Source organism: Enoplosus armatus, chromosome 1, assembly GCF_043641665.1.
Source record: "Enoplosus armatus isolate fEnoArm2 chromosome 1, fEnoArm2.hap1, whole genome shotgun sequence".
NCBI classification, from domain to species: Eukaryota; Metazoa; Chordata; class Actinopteri; order Centrarchiformes; family Enoplosidae; genus Enoplosus; species Enoplosus armatus.
Window position 1 is genome coordinate 20,101,658 of NC_092180.1, and position 21,530 is coordinate 20,123,187.

General features: G+C 38.3%; 2 protein-coding genes across 3 annotated transcripts; one reads left to right on the forward strand and one right to left on the reverse strand.

The window, feature by feature from the left end:
- Positions 1-12,197: 12,197 nt before the first annotated feature.
- Positions 12,198-16,667, forward strand: styx (serine/threonine/tyrosine interacting protein). 2 transcript variants are annotated; one of them, XM_070904394.1, is made up of 12 exons: positions 12,198-12,371; positions 12,756-12,788; positions 13,431-13,484; positions 13,580-13,677; positions 13,824-13,884; positions 13,997-14,033; positions 14,122-14,161; positions 14,353-14,403; positions 14,709-14,781; positions 15,612-15,705; positions 16,078-16,127; positions 16,470-16,667. In XM_070904394.1, the coding sequence occupies exons 1-12, from the start codon at positions 12,312-12,314 to the stop codon at positions 16,548-16,550; spliced, it is 732 nt and encodes a 243-aa protein (XP_070760495.1). In that variant the 5' UTR covers positions 12,198-12,311; the 3' UTR covers positions 16,551-16,667. The 2 variants fall into 2 exon arrangements, with proteins under 2 accessions (XP_070760495.1, XP_070760504.1); XM_070904403.1 differs by lacking the exon at positions 16,470-16,667 and having other exon boundaries at positions 16,078-16,151.
- Positions 16,668-17,167: 500 nt separating this feature from the next.
- Positions 17,168-20,672, reverse strand: gnpnat1 (glucosamine-phosphate N-acetyltransferase 1). Its single transcript, XM_070904414.1, has 6 exons — positions 20,620-20,672; positions 19,482-19,648; positions 19,193-19,255; positions 18,838-18,965; positions 18,506-18,567; positions 17,168-18,379 (listed from the first exon to the last, which is right to left on the reverse strand). Exons 2-6 carry the CDS (start codon positions 19,633-19,635, stop codon positions 18,232-18,234), a joined length of 555 nt encoding a protein of 184 aa, XP_070760515.1. The 5' UTR covers positions 19,636-19,648; positions 20,620-20,672; the 3' UTR covers positions 17,168-18,231.
- Between the last annotated feature and the right edge of the window lie 858 nt (positions 20,673-21,530).

Sequence of the window (21,530 nt, forward strand, 5' to 3'; positions counted from 1 at the left end):
TCCATGTCCCAAGTCATGGGATTAGGCAACCTGATGGATGACCTTCCTTTAAAGTGAACAATAATTGTACTTCATGTTTCATGCATATATGACCTACAAATGTATAAAATCAGAGCCTATGGGGAAGAATAAAGGAGCAGAGAGGAAGAAGATGGCCATCTCTATTTTCTCTTGTCATTATGTCGCCCAGAGGGACATGTGACTGGACTGGAAGAGTATAGCTGTTTCCCAGAGAGGTGAAAGACAGACTCAGCAAGAAATGTGAGACATTTGTGCAAACATGTTAAGACACTCCAACCTGAAAGATTCAGTCAGTGTGTGTTTTCATTTCTGCTAGTCTGCACACATCCAGTGCATATCGTCGTGCATTTGCATATGTGTAAATGTGTATGCTTGTACATGTGTGCCAGTGTGTTTACATGTGGGAATATGATAACTATTTGAGAGCACTTTACAAGCAGAAACCACCATATTCCCATGTTAAATCTGGAGAGAGATCAGAATCAGGCCAAACCCAGGATGAGCTGATGGCTTATTAATGCACAGGGACCTTGTATGTACCCGACACATTCAGATTGTGCATTTAGCTTTTTGCCCCATTACGAGCAATATTAAGCCGAAGGGTGCGGGGCCCATTTCCAAAGAGCCGGCCTGTAATGAGAGATCAGAGGCGAGGTTTTATCATAGGCAATAAAACATGAGAACTGCGTGTCTGTTAATAAGACCCCGAGAGGATTGGAGAGGGGGGTGAAAGGCGTGGGATCCTAGGATCAAAGAAATGTCTGCCTGGAGAGGAAAGGAGAGAAGAGCAGAGGAGAGAGGAGAGGAGAGGAATGGCAGAAAGAATGGACAAAAGGCAGTAGGATGAATTGAAGCTGGATACAAAGAGAAAATCACAACAGAAACATCACAAAAAAAATGATAGACTGTGAAGAAGAACGGCCTTTTTCCACTCGTTCCTCCACTAATGTGTTTGAGTCTTTGTTCAGCTTAATAAGTGCGCTGCCTCTGTTTCCACTATTGTCAGTTTGACAATAGTGTGTTACTCTTGCATAGTCCATTCAAGTGTCCTTCTCATACTCAAGAAGCCAAGAATTTGACCTGCAATTAAGATCATTTAAAAGTATGAGTTTACATTTTCTTAAGCTGTCTTTACACCTCGCATTAGAGTGTGGCTTGTATCTGGACTGTGTCTAAATTTGGCAAATTGGATTACATTCACATCCGATGTTAGAATAGATTATAGATGAGATTTCTTTGTCACAAAGCAAAATGCTGCATATGTCTTTCAAACTGACCATAAACTCTCATGTGTTACTTGATATTAGGAAAATCTGTTTCTATTTTATTTTATGTATTTTTCCAGTAGATTAACCATTATATTATAGCTATGCATTGTATTTTATAAACATTTTTGTATTTTATATACATTTTTGTATATAATAACTTGCGCTGCAAAGTAACAAGGAACTTTAGCTGTTAAACAATATTTAAAGTAAATGTACTTTGTTACTTTCCATCACTGGCTGATAGAATTTATTTTTCTTAATTTCATTAATGTATTAATTTCAACAAGTTTACTATGATTGATCTCTCATTTCAAACATATTTATGGCTGTATTTTTCCATGTCAACATATAAGTCCATTTTCTCTTCTCTTTACAGGGCGGTCAGAAATGAAAACATGACTGTTGAGCAGCTGCACTTGATGTGACAGGAGCCTTCTCCAATTTATTTTGATTGGCCTTGCTTTATGCACACTTCAGGGAGATTTCCCATGGGAAACTATGCATTCTCACTGAGAAGACTGGGAAATTCAAAATGTGTGATGCCCACAAGCAGAAACTCCATTGGGTTTCAGTGTTTTAGGGCGAACACTGATATCTTTGTTTTAAGCTGCTGATGTGATTTTAATTCTTTTTCAACAATACTCCATGAATACATCACTGTCTATATACTGTGCATACTGGCATGAAGGAGTCTCCACGGCAACCAGATAAATGACTCTAACCAGAGTCAGGTAATGCTTTTCTCAACAGCAGATTGATTTTTAGTGCTTGTTTTAAAATGGAGAGCAATTAGCTTGGTGAGAACTTAATTGAAGATCTTACAAAATTCTTCAGCAGAAGCTAATTCAGACTGTAACATGGGGTAATGAATCAGACTGGATTTATAATTGACTTAAACCCTCCCGGTATTCACAGTGTGGAGGTGTGGACCTCAGTGTGGTCCTCCTCTGCAGCCTCACCTCCACCCTGCTGTTTTTGTCAGGCGTCACAGATGATCTTGTTGGATGGCATCCAAATAAAAATGCACAAACCGTCTGATCAGTATGAACTGTACATAGATGTGTGATTAATTGACAGATAAAACTGTGGTTTCCCTGGCAACCCAAATCACCATTAATATAAACAACAGCGTGGGTGACTATAGTCTGGCTGTGCACAACCGGCCTAATTTTCCGGTTTGACCATTTCCATGGTTAATGATTTCTCACCAGTGCCTCTGAACAAATACCAGACTGTAGATATAGATAAAACAGATAAACATTAGATGTATAAATAGTTCTGTGCAGCCGCTGTCGGATATAAAACGCTCATTTTCTAAAAGGGAGCTTGCAGAATGAAAACAATCTTTTGGTCGTATGATTAAAGAAACCACCCTGTTACCAGAAGATGACATGAGACCATCATAACTAATGCCCTGACCCTTTCATGGAAATGGACCTCAGAGGGTTAGATACATACTTTCTAGAGTAAACAGACTGAAATAAAGCAATCTTCCACCCATGAAACATGCAAACATACAAATTTGAGTATAAAGAATTATCTATATATATATAAACTGTAATAACTTAGTAAGGTCATTAGTTTGTGTAATAACAGTTAACTGTATCGCACAATGGTCAGAATCATAGTCTATGTCATGGGTTTGAATAAAGCACATACTAAGTCACGGACTTGTTTTGTAACAAACAATGTTTTCCTGTACAAGATAAAGACAAGTGTTTTACTTGAGGAGGTCCTGCAAATTGAAACATTGTGATGGGACGAGCATCCTTTCTGAATTGGCCACTTAAAATGTTTGCTATTTGACAAAGCCTCAATACTAATAGCAGAATAGTACGAGGAGGATAGCTCCCAAAAGATAAGAGATATTTAAAGATAAAGATAGTGGATATTTAGTCCATTTTAGATATTTAGACCAGAATTTGTCCAGAAACTATTGTTGACATGACATGATTCTGTTGGGATTTCTGTTTGGATTCAAACTACTAGAGGAAAAGAAAAACAATCCCATTACAGGATATTAAAATGTATCCCCTCATAATATAGCTATAAAGTACGAGTCATCCCTTATTCACATTACATGACAACAGTGTGAACTTGGACATTCACACCTGCATCTACGCACACATGTGCACACACAAATGGATATCTGTATGAATCATTTAGATCTTCAGAACCAGAAAAGGTCATATAATTTAAAATCACTGTGCTTGCCCACTCAATACCTTCATTTTGTATTAACTAAAAAAATGAATCAACCAAGAAGTTATGATCCTTTTTTTTCCGTGATTGCTTTCCTACTTGCATCTCCTTGTCAGTGGGAATTTGAAATTCATTAACGGGGTTGACTCCTCTGCCCACGAGCTGGAAGGCAAACTCTGTGTTCTTCTCACTTCCTATCCTGTGTGTCCTTAATGAAGCAGGATTGATAGCATGCCAGCAGAAACACATCTCACCTCATCAGCGACTAGCCAGGGGAGGGACGCTCTCCAATAAATAGTGCAGTAAACACACAATTAAGGGCCCACATATCACCGCTCCGTTATTACATCCTACCAATTAAGCATCAGGGGCAACCTCCTCATTTGTATCGCTTTATGCCCGTAATCAGTAATTTAGTAATGATGTGTCTCAGCCACAGACTCAGTAACCAGTGAGAGGATGAAAGTGGGTGGTGGTGATGGTGGAGTGTCTGTCTACGTCATGTGCAGTCAAATTGTAAGGTGAAGAGTTTAGGCTGTTGCAATGCTGAGTTAGCCAGTTCAAAGGAAAGAAGAAAATGAAAGTTTCTATGTGGAAAAAATGATGTTTTTTAGTTCTACTTATCTAAAGCCTCTCTATTCATTCTAATTGAACTGATGCTCTGCTATAGAGGCCAACAAAAGCAAAGAGAGCCAGCAAGCTCATCTGCCCCCGACATTCGCTTTAATATTGATACTGTTTCGAGCTCCAGGCCTTTTTTTTCACCCATCAAGCCAAACTCAAGAGCCCTTGGGCTGAGGGCAGTGTCAAAATGAAAGGTGCGCTGGAGCGAGTGAGCGTGCATTTATGATTTGTTTTTAGCACCATGTGTTGAACAAAGACATGTACATATTCACTGAAAAAAAGAGAGCTTCCACCAACAACTGAAGTTTCCATAGATGGATGTGGATATACCCAACGGCAGCTGCTGTCGCTGCTCCATATGGCCTCTGAATGTTTATGTTTGACTGCCATCTGGTGTGAGATGTTTGCAAGTGGATGGTTGATGCTCAGGCTTGAAAGTAAAAAAATCTGATTTTAAGACTTTGAGCTGAAGGAAATTGGTTCTATAAGCACATTTGTCATTATGGTACTTTTTGAATGATCTCTTGTGTTTGTATATTTACAACAGCCTCCTTTCACTGTAGAAGCAAAGAGGCAGGTGGACGCTAACAACCCGAGAGTTGTCCTTTTAAAGGACAGCTCTAATGGGCCACAATGTTTTTTAGAGATTGTTATTTCTATTCATGTGAGAAACATGAATACATATAAGGAACTTTTAGAAACTGATCGTACATAAAACGTTCCATAAGTGTTTCCTCAAAGCATGAAGTTGCTCCAGCTGTTGGGTTCAGTAAAATGTATGTCTATCTGTATATTTTTACTGTCTCGATCATCGTGTATTCCCAAAGGCAATATCAGAAAAGTTAACGCACCCTGCCGTAGTGCTAGCATCCTCCAGGCAGGACATTCAGATACAATTTCGTGAATGATCTGCCCACTGCAATCTCCTGATCTCAATCCTGTTGAGTATATTTGGGATGAACTCCATTGCGGCAACCAATTGAACACCCACCAATACACCTTAAGCAGTTGTACTGATAAATGCATGATCAGCTTTAACACTGGGATGCTACTATTTCCCAAGTTAGTAAAGTTTCTTTTCACCAACGCTGACGGCATTTAATAGTCGAAGATGTAGAAGTCTTTGTGAGGAGGCAGAAGGCTTTTATTATTCTCTAGGGATTTTAATTTTTCTGCCAGAGTGATATCACGGGCCATGAATACGACTTGTGAAAAATAATGTCACTCTGTAGAGGCCCCTTTGGGCACAGTGTGCAAAGTTAGAGACAGATATTTAGGTTGTCCTCTACCTTACTCTCACCAAATAGCTGTAATGCTTCCTCTGCCTCTGCTGGCTCTATTCATCATGTACAGTAGCTGCTGTATCGCTGTCAGAGTTTTATTGACTGTAAAAGCATGATTCACTATAGATCTACCTTTGTAGATATGGGCAAATAAGAAAGGTACTACTGTTGTCCTGTTTGTATTAAAGGGAACAATTTTATCTATTTTTCATCAGAAGGCCACTATCAAACAATCAACTTTTGATTGACATCTTTGTATCGTCATAATTCTGTTTTGTATGTATTCCGTTTTATTGAGACAACACAATAAGAAGTCAACTGAAAAATGGGCAAAATATACCCTGTATTCTTTCCTATATTTCTCTTTTAAGTGATAAAACTATTTCCCTTTTGACCTGCCTACCCCCATTTGAATAATAGTAAGATCTTCTCCCATTATTAGTTGTTAAAATGCTTTTTTGGGTGCCTTTATTTCACAAAATAAAAGCATGCATTTTTCATTTTGTATAACTATGTATTTTCAAATCAGTGAGATCTACATTAGTGGCCATTTATTTGTCTTTGCTGGGGTATATGAGTAAGGATCTCCTTTTTGCAGAAGACCGTGGTGGCAACAGTATGCCTGCTGAACAACAAAAGTGTTTTACCAAAATAAAACATAATTTAATAGTTCAAGCTTATTTTTTTAACAGGCAAATCTTGTCATCATCCATCCACTTCATAGCTGACAGGGCTCACGGGAATACAACTAAACATAGCGACTGGACTGTCATCAGGTACATGGATGAATACTCTGACAAGAATGGAAAAATATGTACATCAGCGAAGTGCCAGAATGAGAGCCCAAGTTAACAAGCAGATGAAAACCACTGAGAAGTGTATGACTTCATGAATAATACATCAGGGCCTCCCTGCCAGATAATACTTCTTGAATCTTGCTAATTACAAGTCTAAAGCTGTGATACTTTGTCCTGTACCTTGTAATACAGTAAAATCATATTTTGGGAGTCTGTCAGAGGTAATTAGCCTGACTGGTGGTGTATGTATGTGTATGATATTTTATAAATTATGCCTCCACAAGAAAAAATATCCTCGCTGGGATGTACCATTCAGTCTTTGTTCATTTATTTTACTATATATTTATTTATCTCGTTCCCTACAGCAATCACATTTTTATGTATGACGTCTGTCTTTACTCTTGTCCTCTACAGTCTAACTAAGACTGTACAGTCTAACTAAGTCTAGTCCCTCCAGAGGGGCAGAGGAGCTGCCCAGAGTGGTTGCACCCAGCAAGGCAGCATTTTGGGGGCGACCTCGATGGGATGCAAGTGATCCTCCAGGTGCTGGTTTTCAGATACACAACATGCTGGTAGATGTTTTGGATAGAAGAGGATGGAGTTTTATAAATTGCAAGTCATTGTTATTCTTATCTGGTTGCTCACCTTACAGCTGTCATTCCAGGTAAGTTCAAAAACATGATGTATGATTTATTTCTTTGAAGTGGAGGAGTCCGTCAGAGTGGGATGTTGTGTTGTCGTGTCTCTTTGATGTGAAAACGTTGGTCATCTGTATTAGAAGTATCGTTTTTTCTGTTTGTGAAAAGGATAGTTTATTTTGAGTTATTTTGCACATCCAAGACTCATCACCTAATGATAAATAATCTTAATGTATCATAAATTGTTATAAAACTGTTTTAAAAAATTTTATAACAATTTATAACAATTACGGATTCTGATTAAAACATCAAAACGTATCAAAATTACTTGCATCTGCTCTGTTATTTTGTTATAATAATAAATCAATAAATAAAAGAAATACCACAATAATACATCCAGATTAAAGAGGCGAGGATATTGTCGGGTATAAGGAGTCTAACATTAATATACTGTATCAATATAAGTATAGGAAAACCTGAATTAAAACGATTCACTTTTATTACATTTGTTTATAAACTGGACATATTGTGTGTATACATATAGTGTGTTGTGCTGCCCAGGACCAGTATAAGAAGATAGACCCTGCCACAAGTGTCTTAAATCAAGCGCCAGACAATATAGCAGCCAGATGCTCAACAGTGAGTAATGTCACTCTACTAATGTACAGAGAAAACAACATTTAATATACATAAGATGCCCTTCTACCCCCTGTGGGTTTTCTCTGGCTGTTTGCATCTCTCATGCGCTTCAACTGACGATAGATTCATTTTTCATCTTCAGACAAATTGATTTGATTCCCTCCTAAGCTTTTTGTAAGCGACCAGCTGGTTACAGATGTGATGGCTGTATTTTACTGTGTAACATTATAATATACATCATAATCATCATAATCAAGAAAGTTTAACTTGTTCTCTGTAAAGCCATGCCAGTTTCTACCCTAATTTAGATTTCAGATGATGTTTGGCCTGATTAAAAAGAATTACCAGAGAGTCCCAGCTTCGGTGGAGACTTGACTAGTAGAGGACAAGTAGACATTTCAGTCGCAGACATATTCAATATTTCAGTTCAAAATGACTCACTAGTATATATGCGGTCTAATATCACGTCAGTGCTGATGCATCTCTAGCAGGTGAGCTAAACAACCTTCATGCTCGCTTTGAGGCCATCTGCATCCAACAAGCAAAAACAGCTAAAGCAGAGGTTAATGGATGACAGTTTCACACCTGTCAGGATGGCCGTCAAATGTGTGAACACAAAGAAAGCAGCAGGACGAGATGGTATCAGTGGGCAGCTCCTCAAACTATGTGCTGTTCACAATAATATTCGACCTGTCCCTCACTCAGTCTGTCATACCCCTGTGGTTAAATTGGGCCGGAGCTGTCCAGGGCTCGACCCCAGCACATGGGCCTTCTATGATGTCATTCTGTAGACATGAATTAGTACACAGACATAATACAGAAATACATCATTCTGTTTTCTAGTAAGAAGAAGTTCCAACATACTGTATATATCATATAAGTCATTCTTGGACAGTGTCAAGTGTCGATTTCTGTCTGTGGGGTACTTGTGGGGTAGTGTATGCCTGCTCTTACAATTTCTGACAGTGTGAGTGGGAGTAGCAACACAATCTCCCCCACTTAAAGTTTTAGCTTGATTTTGCCTTATCTCTGATATAGAGAGACCAAACAATTATGTAAAACTATTTTCCATAAAGGACTATGGGTTAGTATCATGGGGTTTTGAGTTTCTATTCATAGGTTGATTTATTGTGGCATTAAGGGATTTTTAATGCCTTTCGTGCATGGGTTGCAGTGTTACTAATGGCTTATTAATGTGAAAAGGCCCATTATATTAAAAGAAATCCATTAAATGACCCCTGACTGATTACCTTAAATTACTCACTTTAAAAATGAAAGGCATTAAGTTTATTTTTGTAAATTAAATTAAATTAATTTGATTAAAAAGTTATCGATTTCTTTTTTTTCTCAAAGGATATTAAAGGATCAGATGGGCGATATCATAGATTTATTCTATTGTCAACTAATCTCATGAAAAAGACAAATCAAAAAGACATAATTGAGCCACATCGCTGCACTGTGTGACATATTCCTTCATTACAATAAACACTGGCACTGTTGAGTCAATTTCACAAACACTATCCCATACACTATGATACCTTAAAATACTATTTAAATAGCCCCCAACAAATGCACTGTTGACAACTGTTTGAGTAACATTTGCAAAAAACTACAGTTCCCAGCTGTTTTAGAAAAAGGCTGACCACGTAATTACAATGTTACTGGTTCGAGTCCAGCTGAGGATCTTTGTTGGATGTCATTCCACATTTCCTTTCCATTAAAAATATGTTAAAGGAAATCATGTTCTCTTTCACTGCCCTTCCCAAATTTACAGCGAATATCAAAGATTCAAACCAGCGGCATTTCAGTGATTAACTCCCCTCTTAAACTAAGACTACTGCCATTGTTATGAAATACAGTTCAGCCAAATTACTTGTCTGTCCCTCTCTGTTTTGTACCTTCCTGTTGTAATATATTCAACAGAAAATGACAAAAAGAAATGTGCCCTATAATATACAAAAAAAGAGGATTACAATAAAAAACAATGTTATGAAGCCCAGGTAATTGTGTTGTAGGACTGCAGAATATTATGAGACATTTGCCGATGTAAAAAGTATCTAATAGTACAAGTTTAGTACACTAGACACTCACAACCCCACAGTCCTGGTTATAAATGTGTACAACACTAGGTCTTTGATCATTCCCTTTCTCTCTTGTCTCTCCTTAACACTCTTTGTCTGACCTTACAATTAAATCTGCCACCATATCCTGCTTGTATTTAACCCCCCCGCTGTTCTCCTTTTTTTTTTTTTGTCTTTTTCATCCATCATGTTTCTCATCTCTTCCCGCAACATTTTTGCCAAAGGAATCTGGCAAGGGCGCAAATTTCTGATTCAGCGTGGAGCAACAGAATATCAAAGAGCCGTTGTCACCAGGATGTCGGTGCCACAGGGAACCCATCTCACAGGAAGACACCAATGCTATGATATTTATTTAAGCCCACTCATAAAGATTTTTAAGGTAGGAAATACAGTTGAGAAAAGATAGATGTGTGTGCGTGTAAAAGTTTTTCAATTAAAGTGCATGTAATTGACACTTCTTATTCAAGGTGTGATTGTGTGAAGAGCAGCAGTAGGGGATGTATCTGCCCCTGCCACTGATAAGAAATGACTTTTAGTGACACCTTGCATGCTGACCAGTAGAGTTGTTACTCAGACACACAAACATATGCACTCGTAGAAAAGCACACACATAGAAGCCGATTGGAGCCGTTCTGCTGTGAGATTACATCTCCCTCTGATCTGTGAGAAAAGTGCCGTCCCCTCCCACGGGCCAAACAGTAAACAAAAATCACAAAATGCTCCACTGTCACGCAACAACAAACAGATGACACATCTGAGAGACCAAACAAGCATCTACAAATTATTCATGCTCTCTGTTTTAGATCAGTGTTTTTTCTTTCTCTCTCATTATCAGTCATTGTTGAAGTGATTATAAAGCAGGGATGGATGGGGGAGAGAGAGATGATGATAAGAGAAAGAAAAAGAGAAAAAGATGAGTTCAGTGAAAGTGTGTGCGTTGATAATGAATGTAATCTGCATTTAGATGATATCAGGCTATGTGGTTATCCCTGATGTGAATTTACTAGCTCTGATTACATGCAATGGTGGTGTTTGGAGAGACGCTTCAAAGCGGTTTCTTGAGTAGAGCTGAGCAGTGACATGAACATACCTGCACCAGCATCGAGACTACACACACAGAGGTATGGTATTGTCTTAAAGTGCTGCCCTGCAAACTTAATGATACTGAAATGACTGAATACATTTATTTTATATTCACAAGCACACTTAAAAATGTATTGTCCAAACCATGTCTATTAAATATTTGTGCGACAGTAATTCAAATACTGTGTACTGATGTGCAGTTTACAAAACTAAACATAATTTCAGAAAAGTGGTCATTAAAATTCTTTAAGTCTTATATTTAGCCAAAAGCATGATAATTACTTCCATTCCTTCTCTGGTGTCAGAGTGTCTTATATGGTCCTGAAAAAATAGGATAATATGGTACTTCGATAAGTGTGATGCATATCTAAGCTGATATATTTATGATCATTTTTTTAGAAACAAGTAAACACAAAACTGACATCTTGTCCAAACTGTTAATGTAGGTTAGTTGTGGTAGAGTCGGACTCATATACTGATGTGGCTAGCTATAAATTCAGCCTAAGCTTGACTGCAGGCTGTTTATATTGAGCCCAAACAACTTTTAGCTGTAGCTTGCTTGTAACATACACACCAACAGTGTTTGTTTGTGTATGCTGAAATAATTCAAAATGTGTGTGGGCTACTCCCATCCTCCATCCTTTAATTAAGGAAGATTTCAATTTTTATTTTAAAATAATTTGTAAGCGGTAATATTTATACATGTCTTATTTCATCAATTTATATGTGTTTTGTTGCTATTGCTGTTGTTGTTGTTTTAACCATTTACCCAAGTTTAATGGGAAATGATTAGATATGGCCTACAGCAGTTGAAAGTAACATTATTTACACATTGCAACATTCCAGATGAAAGTTGATAAAAGAAAACATAACTAATCAATACATGTATGCTAGCCCCATTTGTAACCTCAAGGGTCTTTACTGTATGGTATGCAAATAGCCTTAGGGGAAAAGTCAATATTTTAACACTTTATTTACATACCCAGCAATGGGTTGTATCTTCAAACATATTTTCATGATCTAAAGACGTCTGTCTACTCAGAAAGATAAAATCTTTGCGCAGGGAGAACTATTTCCACAGACGGTCTGTGCCAGCCTGACCTAATCTCTGGAAATAAATAAATAAATAAAATTTTATCTTTCCATGCAGATAGTAGAGATCTGTGAGATCACAAAAACACCTTTTAAAATGCAACCCGCCAACAGGTCCGTGACTGAATCATGTAGGCCGAAATGTGTGCTGAGGTCACAAATGGATTATGCTTTCTAGCTACTTGTTTATCGTTTATTTATTGTCAACCCCCATCTCAATATGACACAGTAAATGCATATGTTTAAATAAAATGCATATAATAATGTCTCCTTTTTTCTTTGTTATATTTCTTTTTTATTGGGCATGAAAAACCTTCCATACAGCATCACTCGCTTCTCATATCCTGAACTGCGCGCTTCATAAATCGACCGCGAGATGGCGCCGTTGCTCTCCTTTCTTTCTTTCCACGAGTCTGTTTGCCATCTGCTGCGCGGTCACGTGACACATCTGTCAGGGGACAGCATGGCGGACATGCATGTGGAGCCTCACAACAAATCGCATCGATTGTCCAGCTAACCCCGCCGCGAGAAACATCGACACCGCGCGCAGCGTCGGGCCGGCGGTGCCCGAACAGACAGCAGAATGGACGAGGACAACAAACTTCAGTTCCCGTCTCTGCCGGCGACCAAGGAGGACCTTCTAGTGAGTGCACAGCAGCCTGCGTTGGTCGATATGTGCACTGTGTCTGCCTGGCTAATCTGAGCTAACCCTCCACTCCAGCCTCATTGTCTGGCAGCTAAAATATGCGCTCAGCTGGACATTATGCGTGTTTTGGGGCGTAACACATTGATGTGGATCTGTGAAACACTCTCGTGTCTTTCTTTGAATCCGTATGCTAACCAGCGTTACTGTTCGCTGTGTCAACACTGAGTAGCTAAGTCTCCAAACATTAGCCACGTATGTGCACAAAGTAAACGGGTACTCATTTCCCACCCTGTCTGGGGGCTGAAATGCCTCCAGTAGCTGTCATACCAACAAAGATTTCCGCTCAGCTTCTAACCTTGCTTTTATATTCCCCTTTGGCAGGACTGGGCTTATCCAATGAGACGAGAAATGCAGGTATGTAAAATGAGTCTATTGTCTGTTGTGGGAAGAATAATCTTGACCGTCCTTATTCCTGTTTCTGTTCTTGGTTCTGGTTCACCACGCAGCAAATCTGTGGATTCCCAGGCTTTGATATCAGTTTCTGAATGAATGCTGTTGAAAGTATCTTGAATGCCACAATCTCTGCTAACAATAATGTATAAGAAAATGTGTCTGTATAACTTCTAGTATCAGCCTATTGTGAAAATATGATCATGTCATGTTATACAAAATTCTGCAGTCCAAAGTAATGATATGAGCTACTGTTTGATATAACAGTGCAGCACATGTGATCGCATTTAAAACTAATGTGATTATTGAATTACATCACTATATATATTAAGGTTGTTTACAGGTTAGAGAACCTGATATTTAGGGACTTCATTGTTTTTAGAATAGACATACTGGCTGTGAGACCTTTGATATAAGTCAGTCTCGGTTGTGGATGACGCCATTGGCTGATAAATGCAACGTTACATTGCATAATGCATGCACATACACTAGTAAAGAGGTTTAGTGTCTCATCCTGAGTGAGTGAATTTGTATTAATTCTTTTGAACATCAATCAGTGTCACTGCCCGTGTTGATAGTGACGTCCTGCTCTGTCTTTGTTTTCAGGAGATATTACCGGGACTGTTTTTAGGTCCCTACTCTGCTGCAATGAAAAGCAAGGTATTTTTGAAAAATGTTTATATGGTTATATTTTAACCATTGGTACTTGGAGATGTTATTTGGTCATGTAACTTCTCTTCTTTCTCTTTGTCTAGCTGCCAATTCTTGAAAGACAGGGCGTAACGCACATTGTGTGTGTCCGCCAAGACATTGAAGCCAATTTTATCAAACCTAATTTCCCTCATACATTTAGGTAAGTAAGAGCTTCTTGCGTGATCTGTGCGCTCTACTTATAGACTTCAACATTCGATGTGAACTCCTAATGCATTTTTGTGTGAACGTTTGAAAAAAGTGTTATTTGATCAGGCGCTTGAACTAACTGTTGTTGTATCCTTGCAGATACCTTGTGTTAGATATTGCAGACAATCCAGTGGAAAATATAATACGATTTTTCCCTACAGTGAGTTACAAAGTGGGCTTTTTTACTTCCTTCTTGGCAAGCTTTTCATTGACTGAAAGGAATGGCATTTACATCATGCCTGATATACTGCTTTTCATTGTCCTCCTAACAGACTAAAGAATTTATTGATAGCTGCTTAGCAACTGGAGGTAAGGATGCATGCAGTTTCCATTCTTCATACTCAATGTCCAGTAGAAATAAGTCTTTTATGAATGATCTTTGGTCTTACTCTTTTAGGAAAGGTACTGGTTCATGGTAATGCAGGGATATCAAGAAGGTGAGGTTTGTTTTATATCACATAATTTCATAATAGAATATAATTTCACTTCATTGTATCTTTATTATGTTTTAACTACTAGTAAGTATTTATAATGTTATGTGTTTGTAATTTCCTTGACTGAATTCTAAGACTAGAGCAGTGGAGCCCAAATTACAGCTGAGAATATAAAACTTTATTTATTCTTTCAGTGCTGCCTTAGTGATTGCATACCTTATGGAAACATTTGGGATGAAATACAGGTGAGGGTTTTTGACTTTTTTTATTTTATCCCTGTTGAATACAAGTCTTTTTAAAGACTTTTTAAAATAATGAATGGATTTAGATGCACATCCCATTTTCTTTTGTACCATTGTGTGACAACCACATACGCCATGCTGCACATTCTTATCAAGTTTTGTTTGTCTACTTTCAGCATAGACATAAAACTACACAAAATAAACTGCAAGGATGATAAAGCATTTTTTTTACTGTTGTTACTGTGTGCAGTGGTGTATCAGTGTTTCAGAGGCTGTGGTTATAACCCTCTGCTACGATCATTTTCTAGGGATGCATTCAGCCACGTCCAGGAGAGGAGGTTCTGCATCAACCCCAATGTGGGCTTTGTACATCAGCTACAGGTAAATCTTGACTTCGGATCAATCAACATGACAGCCCAATCAATAAGTGAACATACAACTCCATTCATTATTACTTATAAATAAATAAATGCACTATTAACTTGTTAGTCAAAAGAATATACTGTCTCAAGCTCCTTGACTGTAAAAGGCTAGGGTGTGTCTGTATAAATGAATGAATGCACAATGAGTCAGCATCTAGTGCTCTAAACCTTTCATTTTCACTTCTACAAAGAGAGCAGTGTAAAACATGGGATGTGAACAATACTGTAGCAGATCATGTGCATGTTTGCAAAGACAAACCTCTAGACTGTGTCCTGAAACAGGTTCATTCAGGTGACCTGTTACAGTACGCGCTCTCATTCTGAGTGATGCGCTTCTTCAGTGACTCTGCAGAAAAGATTCTTCTTTCTATCTCAAGTATGCATATGCCATCGCAGCAGTCTTTTAGCCAGCCTTTGTTGGCCACATTTAGCAAGCCACTTAATATTCTGACATCTGGCTCGCAAGCAACATCAGGACGAGTAGGTGCTGTTTTGATTTAGAGGAAATCATGACAAGCATATGTTTGCACACATGTGAAGGCACATTGTTTATATTGGATGTTGTGTAAATATTTCATTTTAGCTGGTGGAGATAAATGTTGTAACTTGTTCACAATATCGGCAGTAAACTCATATCCTAATGAAATAATAACGTAGATATTCTGGCATCCAGGGTGGTGGTTTATTTGGAGTTTCAGCATAGATATGAGATGTCTTGACTGGACATTACTCATACTGATGTTCACTACTAAACCCTTACAGCTGTAATAATGAGTGTTTGTTTTGTAGGAATATGAAGCGATCTACCTAGCCAAATTGACCATTAAAATGATGTCACCGATGCAGTTGGGCAGATCCTTCTCCTTACAAGCTGGGATGCCAGGTTTGTACATAATGTACCCAGTCGTGCTTAGTCACACCTGTCTCCTCAATTGCACAAAGTCGTTTTTCTCTCAATTACAGATTTTTTTCAGCAAATTAGAGCGTGTGGATTATTTCATAATTTACTGCATTCATGTTTTCTCCTATTTAAAAGACACAAACAGGCGCTAACATTCAAGCGCTTCGAAAACTCATAATCCCCCTTAGAGCTATATTTGTTCCCCCTGAATGCTGGCGACTTCACCCAGCACAGACCATGAAGTGTTCAGGGTTTGAGAAGTTCTTTAATCCAGGACGGTTTACAGTTATTAAAGTGGGAACTTGCTTGTGTTGATGTATGCAGTGTCTTTTTGTTTCCACATTTCTACAACAGGAAGCCGCAAGCGCAGCCTGGAGGAAGATGAGGACTTTGGAGCAATGCAGGTCACAGCAGCACAGAACGGATAAGCTTTGCTGATATTTAGCCGTGTGGCGCAGTGCACTCAATTTTTTTTGTTGTTTTTGTTTTTTTACATTTTTAATGGGATTAAAAATGTAAATATTTGAACTTTTTCTAAGGGGAAGGGAATAGGGTGGGAGCGAGATCACTCATGTCTGAGACATGGAGTACTGACGGGGTTCGGGCAAATTTGATATCTTTTTTTTTTTTCTTGAGCTGTATGCACTGATCGGAGATTTTTTGCAGTTTTATAGTATTTAAAGCATTTTGCATTTGCAGCGGGACAGTATTGCAATAATGCACTTTCGATACTTGAATTTGTGTAGACGACCAGAATGGGGCAGTCGGCAAAAGGGAAACTAGCCAGGACGTCGCCCAGTGGAGGACACGAGAAGAGGAATAGCTAATGCCTTTATTTTGGGAGTAATAGGATTACGGACTAATATCAGGCTTAATGTGGGATAGTACGAGTAAGGAATGGAAAAATAACAACTCACTGCTTAATAAAAAGAAGTCTGACTCAGTCCTATCGAGCTGTGTTTTTATATATGTAATGCTGTGCGTCACAACTTAACATTCTTCCAGTATTTTGATTTTTTTTTTTCATTGAATATGAAAGACACACTTTTCTGTTCATTTTGAAACAAATTTGTAATGACAACTCTGCCAACATGGCTATGGAAATTAAGTTACATTAAAATGAACATAAAAATATGGTATCTGGGTTTTCCAAAATCCTTTGTATGTCAGGGGACTGCTCATGTTCTTACATCTCTCTTCCTGTTGGGCTTGAAAGCCACGAGATTCTTGGGCTAAACCACACTTTGTAAATGGTTTAAGTTTTTGTAGTGTGTCTACATGCTAAATGAGCCATTTGAACTATGGAAAGAAAATGTTTTGCTACAACTAGGACTAGTAGACATGCCCATCCCTTAGCTTCCCATTTGTACAAATAAATGATTCTTTAGTTAAAACATGAATCAGGTTTGTAGTTACAACTACAAATATAAGCAAGGACACACGGTAGATCATAGAATATTTTATGTAACTATTACATGTTTGGAAATAAATTACATTAAATATGTTCCCGTTCTCCGGAATAACAGCATCATTATGAAACTTAAATAAGAGTTCATTTACAAAAGTAGTTTTTATCCATTTCCCATCACAAAATGTCTCTATCCTCATCGCAGTTGTGATCACATTTCAAATATCACCCAAATACAAAACCTTTAGAGTTAATTCCTCACCACTGCCTCACACAATACAAACCTTTTTGTTCACTAGAAATATTATACATTATAACAGTCTTGATAGTAATTGAACCTTCATTATAGTTATTCAGCAACACTACTGTCAAAGAAAGAAAAGCCTGCTGAGACAGAAAGCACTTCAGCAGAGGACAAACTAGAAAAATGAAGCCCAAGTCAAAGCCAAAGGCTCTTAGAGAAGTGAGTTCCTAAACAAATGATTTTCTTTGGTGATTTGCCCATAACGATCAATGCAACAGAGATCTGTGAGACTAAGTTTGAATCATGATATTAAGTAATTCCTTCAAGCATAGTTGGTTTTGTAGTGAACTTGAAAGGCCTGTTGTAAATAATGTAATAGTTGCTTCAGATATACAACTTAATTTAGTATGATCTTGATTTTCCAAGCAATTGTATTTACTTACAGTTGCATGTAGCCGCAGATTCAATTTCGTATTTTCTCTGTTAGTACAGAGAAAGTTACTTATTAACAACACAATAAGGCATTACATTTACAGTAACTGAAATTCCTTTCTTCAGATGGTGGGAGATGATGATGACGACGACAGGGCTCCACCCAGGTGAGGTAGCCGTGGTTACCAAAGGGGCGGAGAATGATGTTGGACTGAGCAGAGGGCTGCAACATACATTTATGTTTACTCAAGTGTGCCAAAATCAGGAGTTCAGGGACGACTGAACTGTGTCAAAACGACAAACTCATCCTTAGGCAGCTCTTCCAATTTTTAAGACATGTTGTCAATGCAAGTTTTGATGTCAGCAGGTGTATAAAAGGTGTGGTCCTTGCCCCCAAAATGGACGTTTAAAGCTGCTGTTGTCCTCAATCGAAGAATCGACACTGCATGTAAGTCTCATCTGAGGCGGTGTAGTCGAACTTTTGGTAGAAAGCCACATTTTTGGGTGCACATTCCAGTGTGATTTTATAACAATTCAGTTTTTTGCTGAGAAGAGTAAGAGCTGAAACTAACCTATAGGGACAGAAAAAGGAGAGAGCACAAAAAACAAGATATTTCCTAAATAAGTGTCTTATATGGATACTTTTTCACAAGTCAAAACAACATGTCTTTGTGTCAGGCTCACACGGGTCTACTCACAGTTTGCCCAGCTGCTTCCCTCTGCACACGTCACTGACTACTACCTCCTCCACCCGGCCTCTCTACAAACCAAACAGAACACAAAGGGTCTTTATTTCAGTCACATAATTTCAATCATTTTCAAGATCAATAACAATGTATGTTTACTATACAGATTGAATGAATGAATTTGTATAGTTTTTAAGGAAATAATAATGTAACTTTTTTGACTTATGGTGGTGAACTACGTTAATAATTACCACCCTTCTAATAACCATTACATTAATAAGTAACTTCTTTAAGGGACTGGTCTTTAGGGAAAATGTAAAGAGAAGTGACATTGTTACATTTACCTTTGCACAGGAGTGGATGAATTTGTGCTCTGTGATCAATGTAGCCGTGGCAACAATCTGTCCCAGATTTATGTCCTCCACCACAATGACATAGTAGTCTCCTGTCTTCTTCATATGCTCAAACTTTTCTGGAAGCCAACAGACAACATGCCTTTTTAAACCTTCATTGATATTTCATTATATTGGTTTGTATTTAAAGTTTGTTTTCAATGATGAGGGTTCTTCCTCTTCTGAAATGTGTGATCTGATGTATAGAAAGAAAACTGTTTTGTCACAAAATCCAAGTATAAAAGCTTGTGAACACTTTGGGATTTAAGTTAATCAAGACTCACTTCTTATGCTAATCATGACTTACTCGAGAACTGCTCTGGTGTGACATCGCCCGCCTGAGTGAGTTGAGATAAAACCTTGAAGAATCCTAGAGCACAGAAACAAAACAACAGTTGGTGAAAATGTCCAGAGGGTACTCTCACTCAATCTCCTGTCAATTCTTAATTTCTGTTAAGTTGCTGTTTTATATTTTTATTACATTAAGATCTTCCATATTGAACACCAAACATGCACAAAGTGGTCACCAGATTAATATTCCCTTGAGAATACAAGTGCTGGTCTGGAACATGTTGTCCATCCAGTCTCTGACTCACCCCTGTTGAAGTCTGCCATACAGAGCGGCCTGAGCACCAGGCCTTCCCCTGGGCTGGACGGAGAGATGGGGGGAGAGAAGGAGACAGAGTTGCTACTCCAGTCGAGCTCCTGAAGCAGGGAGGGCTCAAAAAGAGGAGTCTCGTCCAGCAGCATTCCACAATCTCTGCTTAGGGACACAAAAACACAAGTCCACAGACACACCCATAAATGCGTGTATGCAAAATAATGACACTGAATAGAAATGTTTTTTCCGGTCCATCCAAGATAGTGCATCAGCACAATGAGCTAACATGGTCATACTGCCAGCGTGGATTGTAAATATATTCGCTCTAAGTCACACAGAACTTTGACCTGACAAATACAATTTCACTTGGTAAAAAGTTGTCTTTACTTTACTGCAATGCTTCAGGGGTTGACAAGCCAGTTGGCATATAAATGAGAACACCTGTTAAATAAATTATAATCCTCTTACAATACACTATGAGGTTATACCAATCACCCATGATTTGTTGTCCCGGATATGGTCCAGGATATGTAATATGAGAATGGCCCATTCACATAGCAAGGCCAACATGTCACATTATTACTGCTGCTGCTGGCTTTAACACTGGAGGGGTTTTGATTCTCGGCCATAGTTTTAACCAAATTAACCTAGCTACAGCTAGACGTGTCTGGTTTCCATGGCAGCAAAACACAACTACACTTTACTGGTGTCATCATTTCCAGATCACCAAGCCACCCAGATAAGAATATGCCTGTGTTGTGAAGTGCCAAGACGGCACAGTACTTCCCTGCAATAGCCTGTATGACACTTCCCCAAACTGTTCATGTTGACTAAGTTTATCAAATTAAGTTACACCGTCCACAGTGTTTTGGCTAGCTAACTTAACGTTAGCAACAAATCATTAACGTTAGTCTAATTATTGGCATATCTAGTGAGCTAATTACATAAACAGCTACACCGTCATATACAAAGTGTCTTACTTTTCTTGTGTGTCCTGTCAAATAAGCTACCTGAGGCCACCTTCAGTGTCAGAGTAACTTCAAACTTCACACAAGCCAAACATTAGCGTTAGGTTGACTACCGTTTAAGGATACCCTTGCAATGCTAAACTGCTAGCCGGCGTAACTACTTACTTAAAAACACACAGGAAGAGATGTTCCAGTTGAATTCCCAGACGGAGGTAACGTACAATGACAACCAGGAAGTTATACTAGTTTTGTGTGAGTTTGGGCTACATCATTAACCTGAACAGCGTGGGTGTTTTCGGCCGCTGTTTCAGCCCTTCTGTATGACGTGGCAGAGATGCTGGAAGTAAGGGGCGCAGCCTAATGACGTCAAACCGTCAGTAAAGCTACACACCCATCTGATAGAAAGAGAAACCATTTCATATTATATCGACAGTGAATATATGACTCCTATCAATCCAGTGTAATGTGGGTTTCAACCTGTCAGAAGCTAAATACAAAGATTTATTTCCAGCTCAGTCTTACACACACACGTTTCTTTGACGAATAAACTAAAAGGTCCTGTGTATTGATACTGGTCACTACACATTCAGCAAGCTTCACTATCACTAAATAAGTAGCTCTCTCTCTCTGTTTTGAAAAACGGGGACAAAAAGGGATTCACATCAACAAAGCCAAGCCCAAGCAGAAGTGGGTTCACCTCCAGAAGAAATATTAAATTACTTTATTTTGTTAAAAAGCTGTAGAAGCTCTGTTTATTGAGTCTTTTGTATTAACATATTTTACAAAAACTAGATCAACATTATCCATAACTGAACCTTTCTTGATTTAGGCACAAAAATACAGAAAAGCTCAATCCAAAAAAAGTATTTCAGTTTTGATTAAATAAGTAATGGTTATGAAAGATAACCAATGAATAGGAAAAATATATCACGGATATTAAGAGTTGTTAAATAACTGAATGAAAAATACTGAAAATGACAACAAAACTGTCCAATTTCTTTTTTCCATTTTAACTAATTGAAATCTGAAACCTAATTCCTATATTGTACATTCTTGCAACACCCCCAAACAGAGTT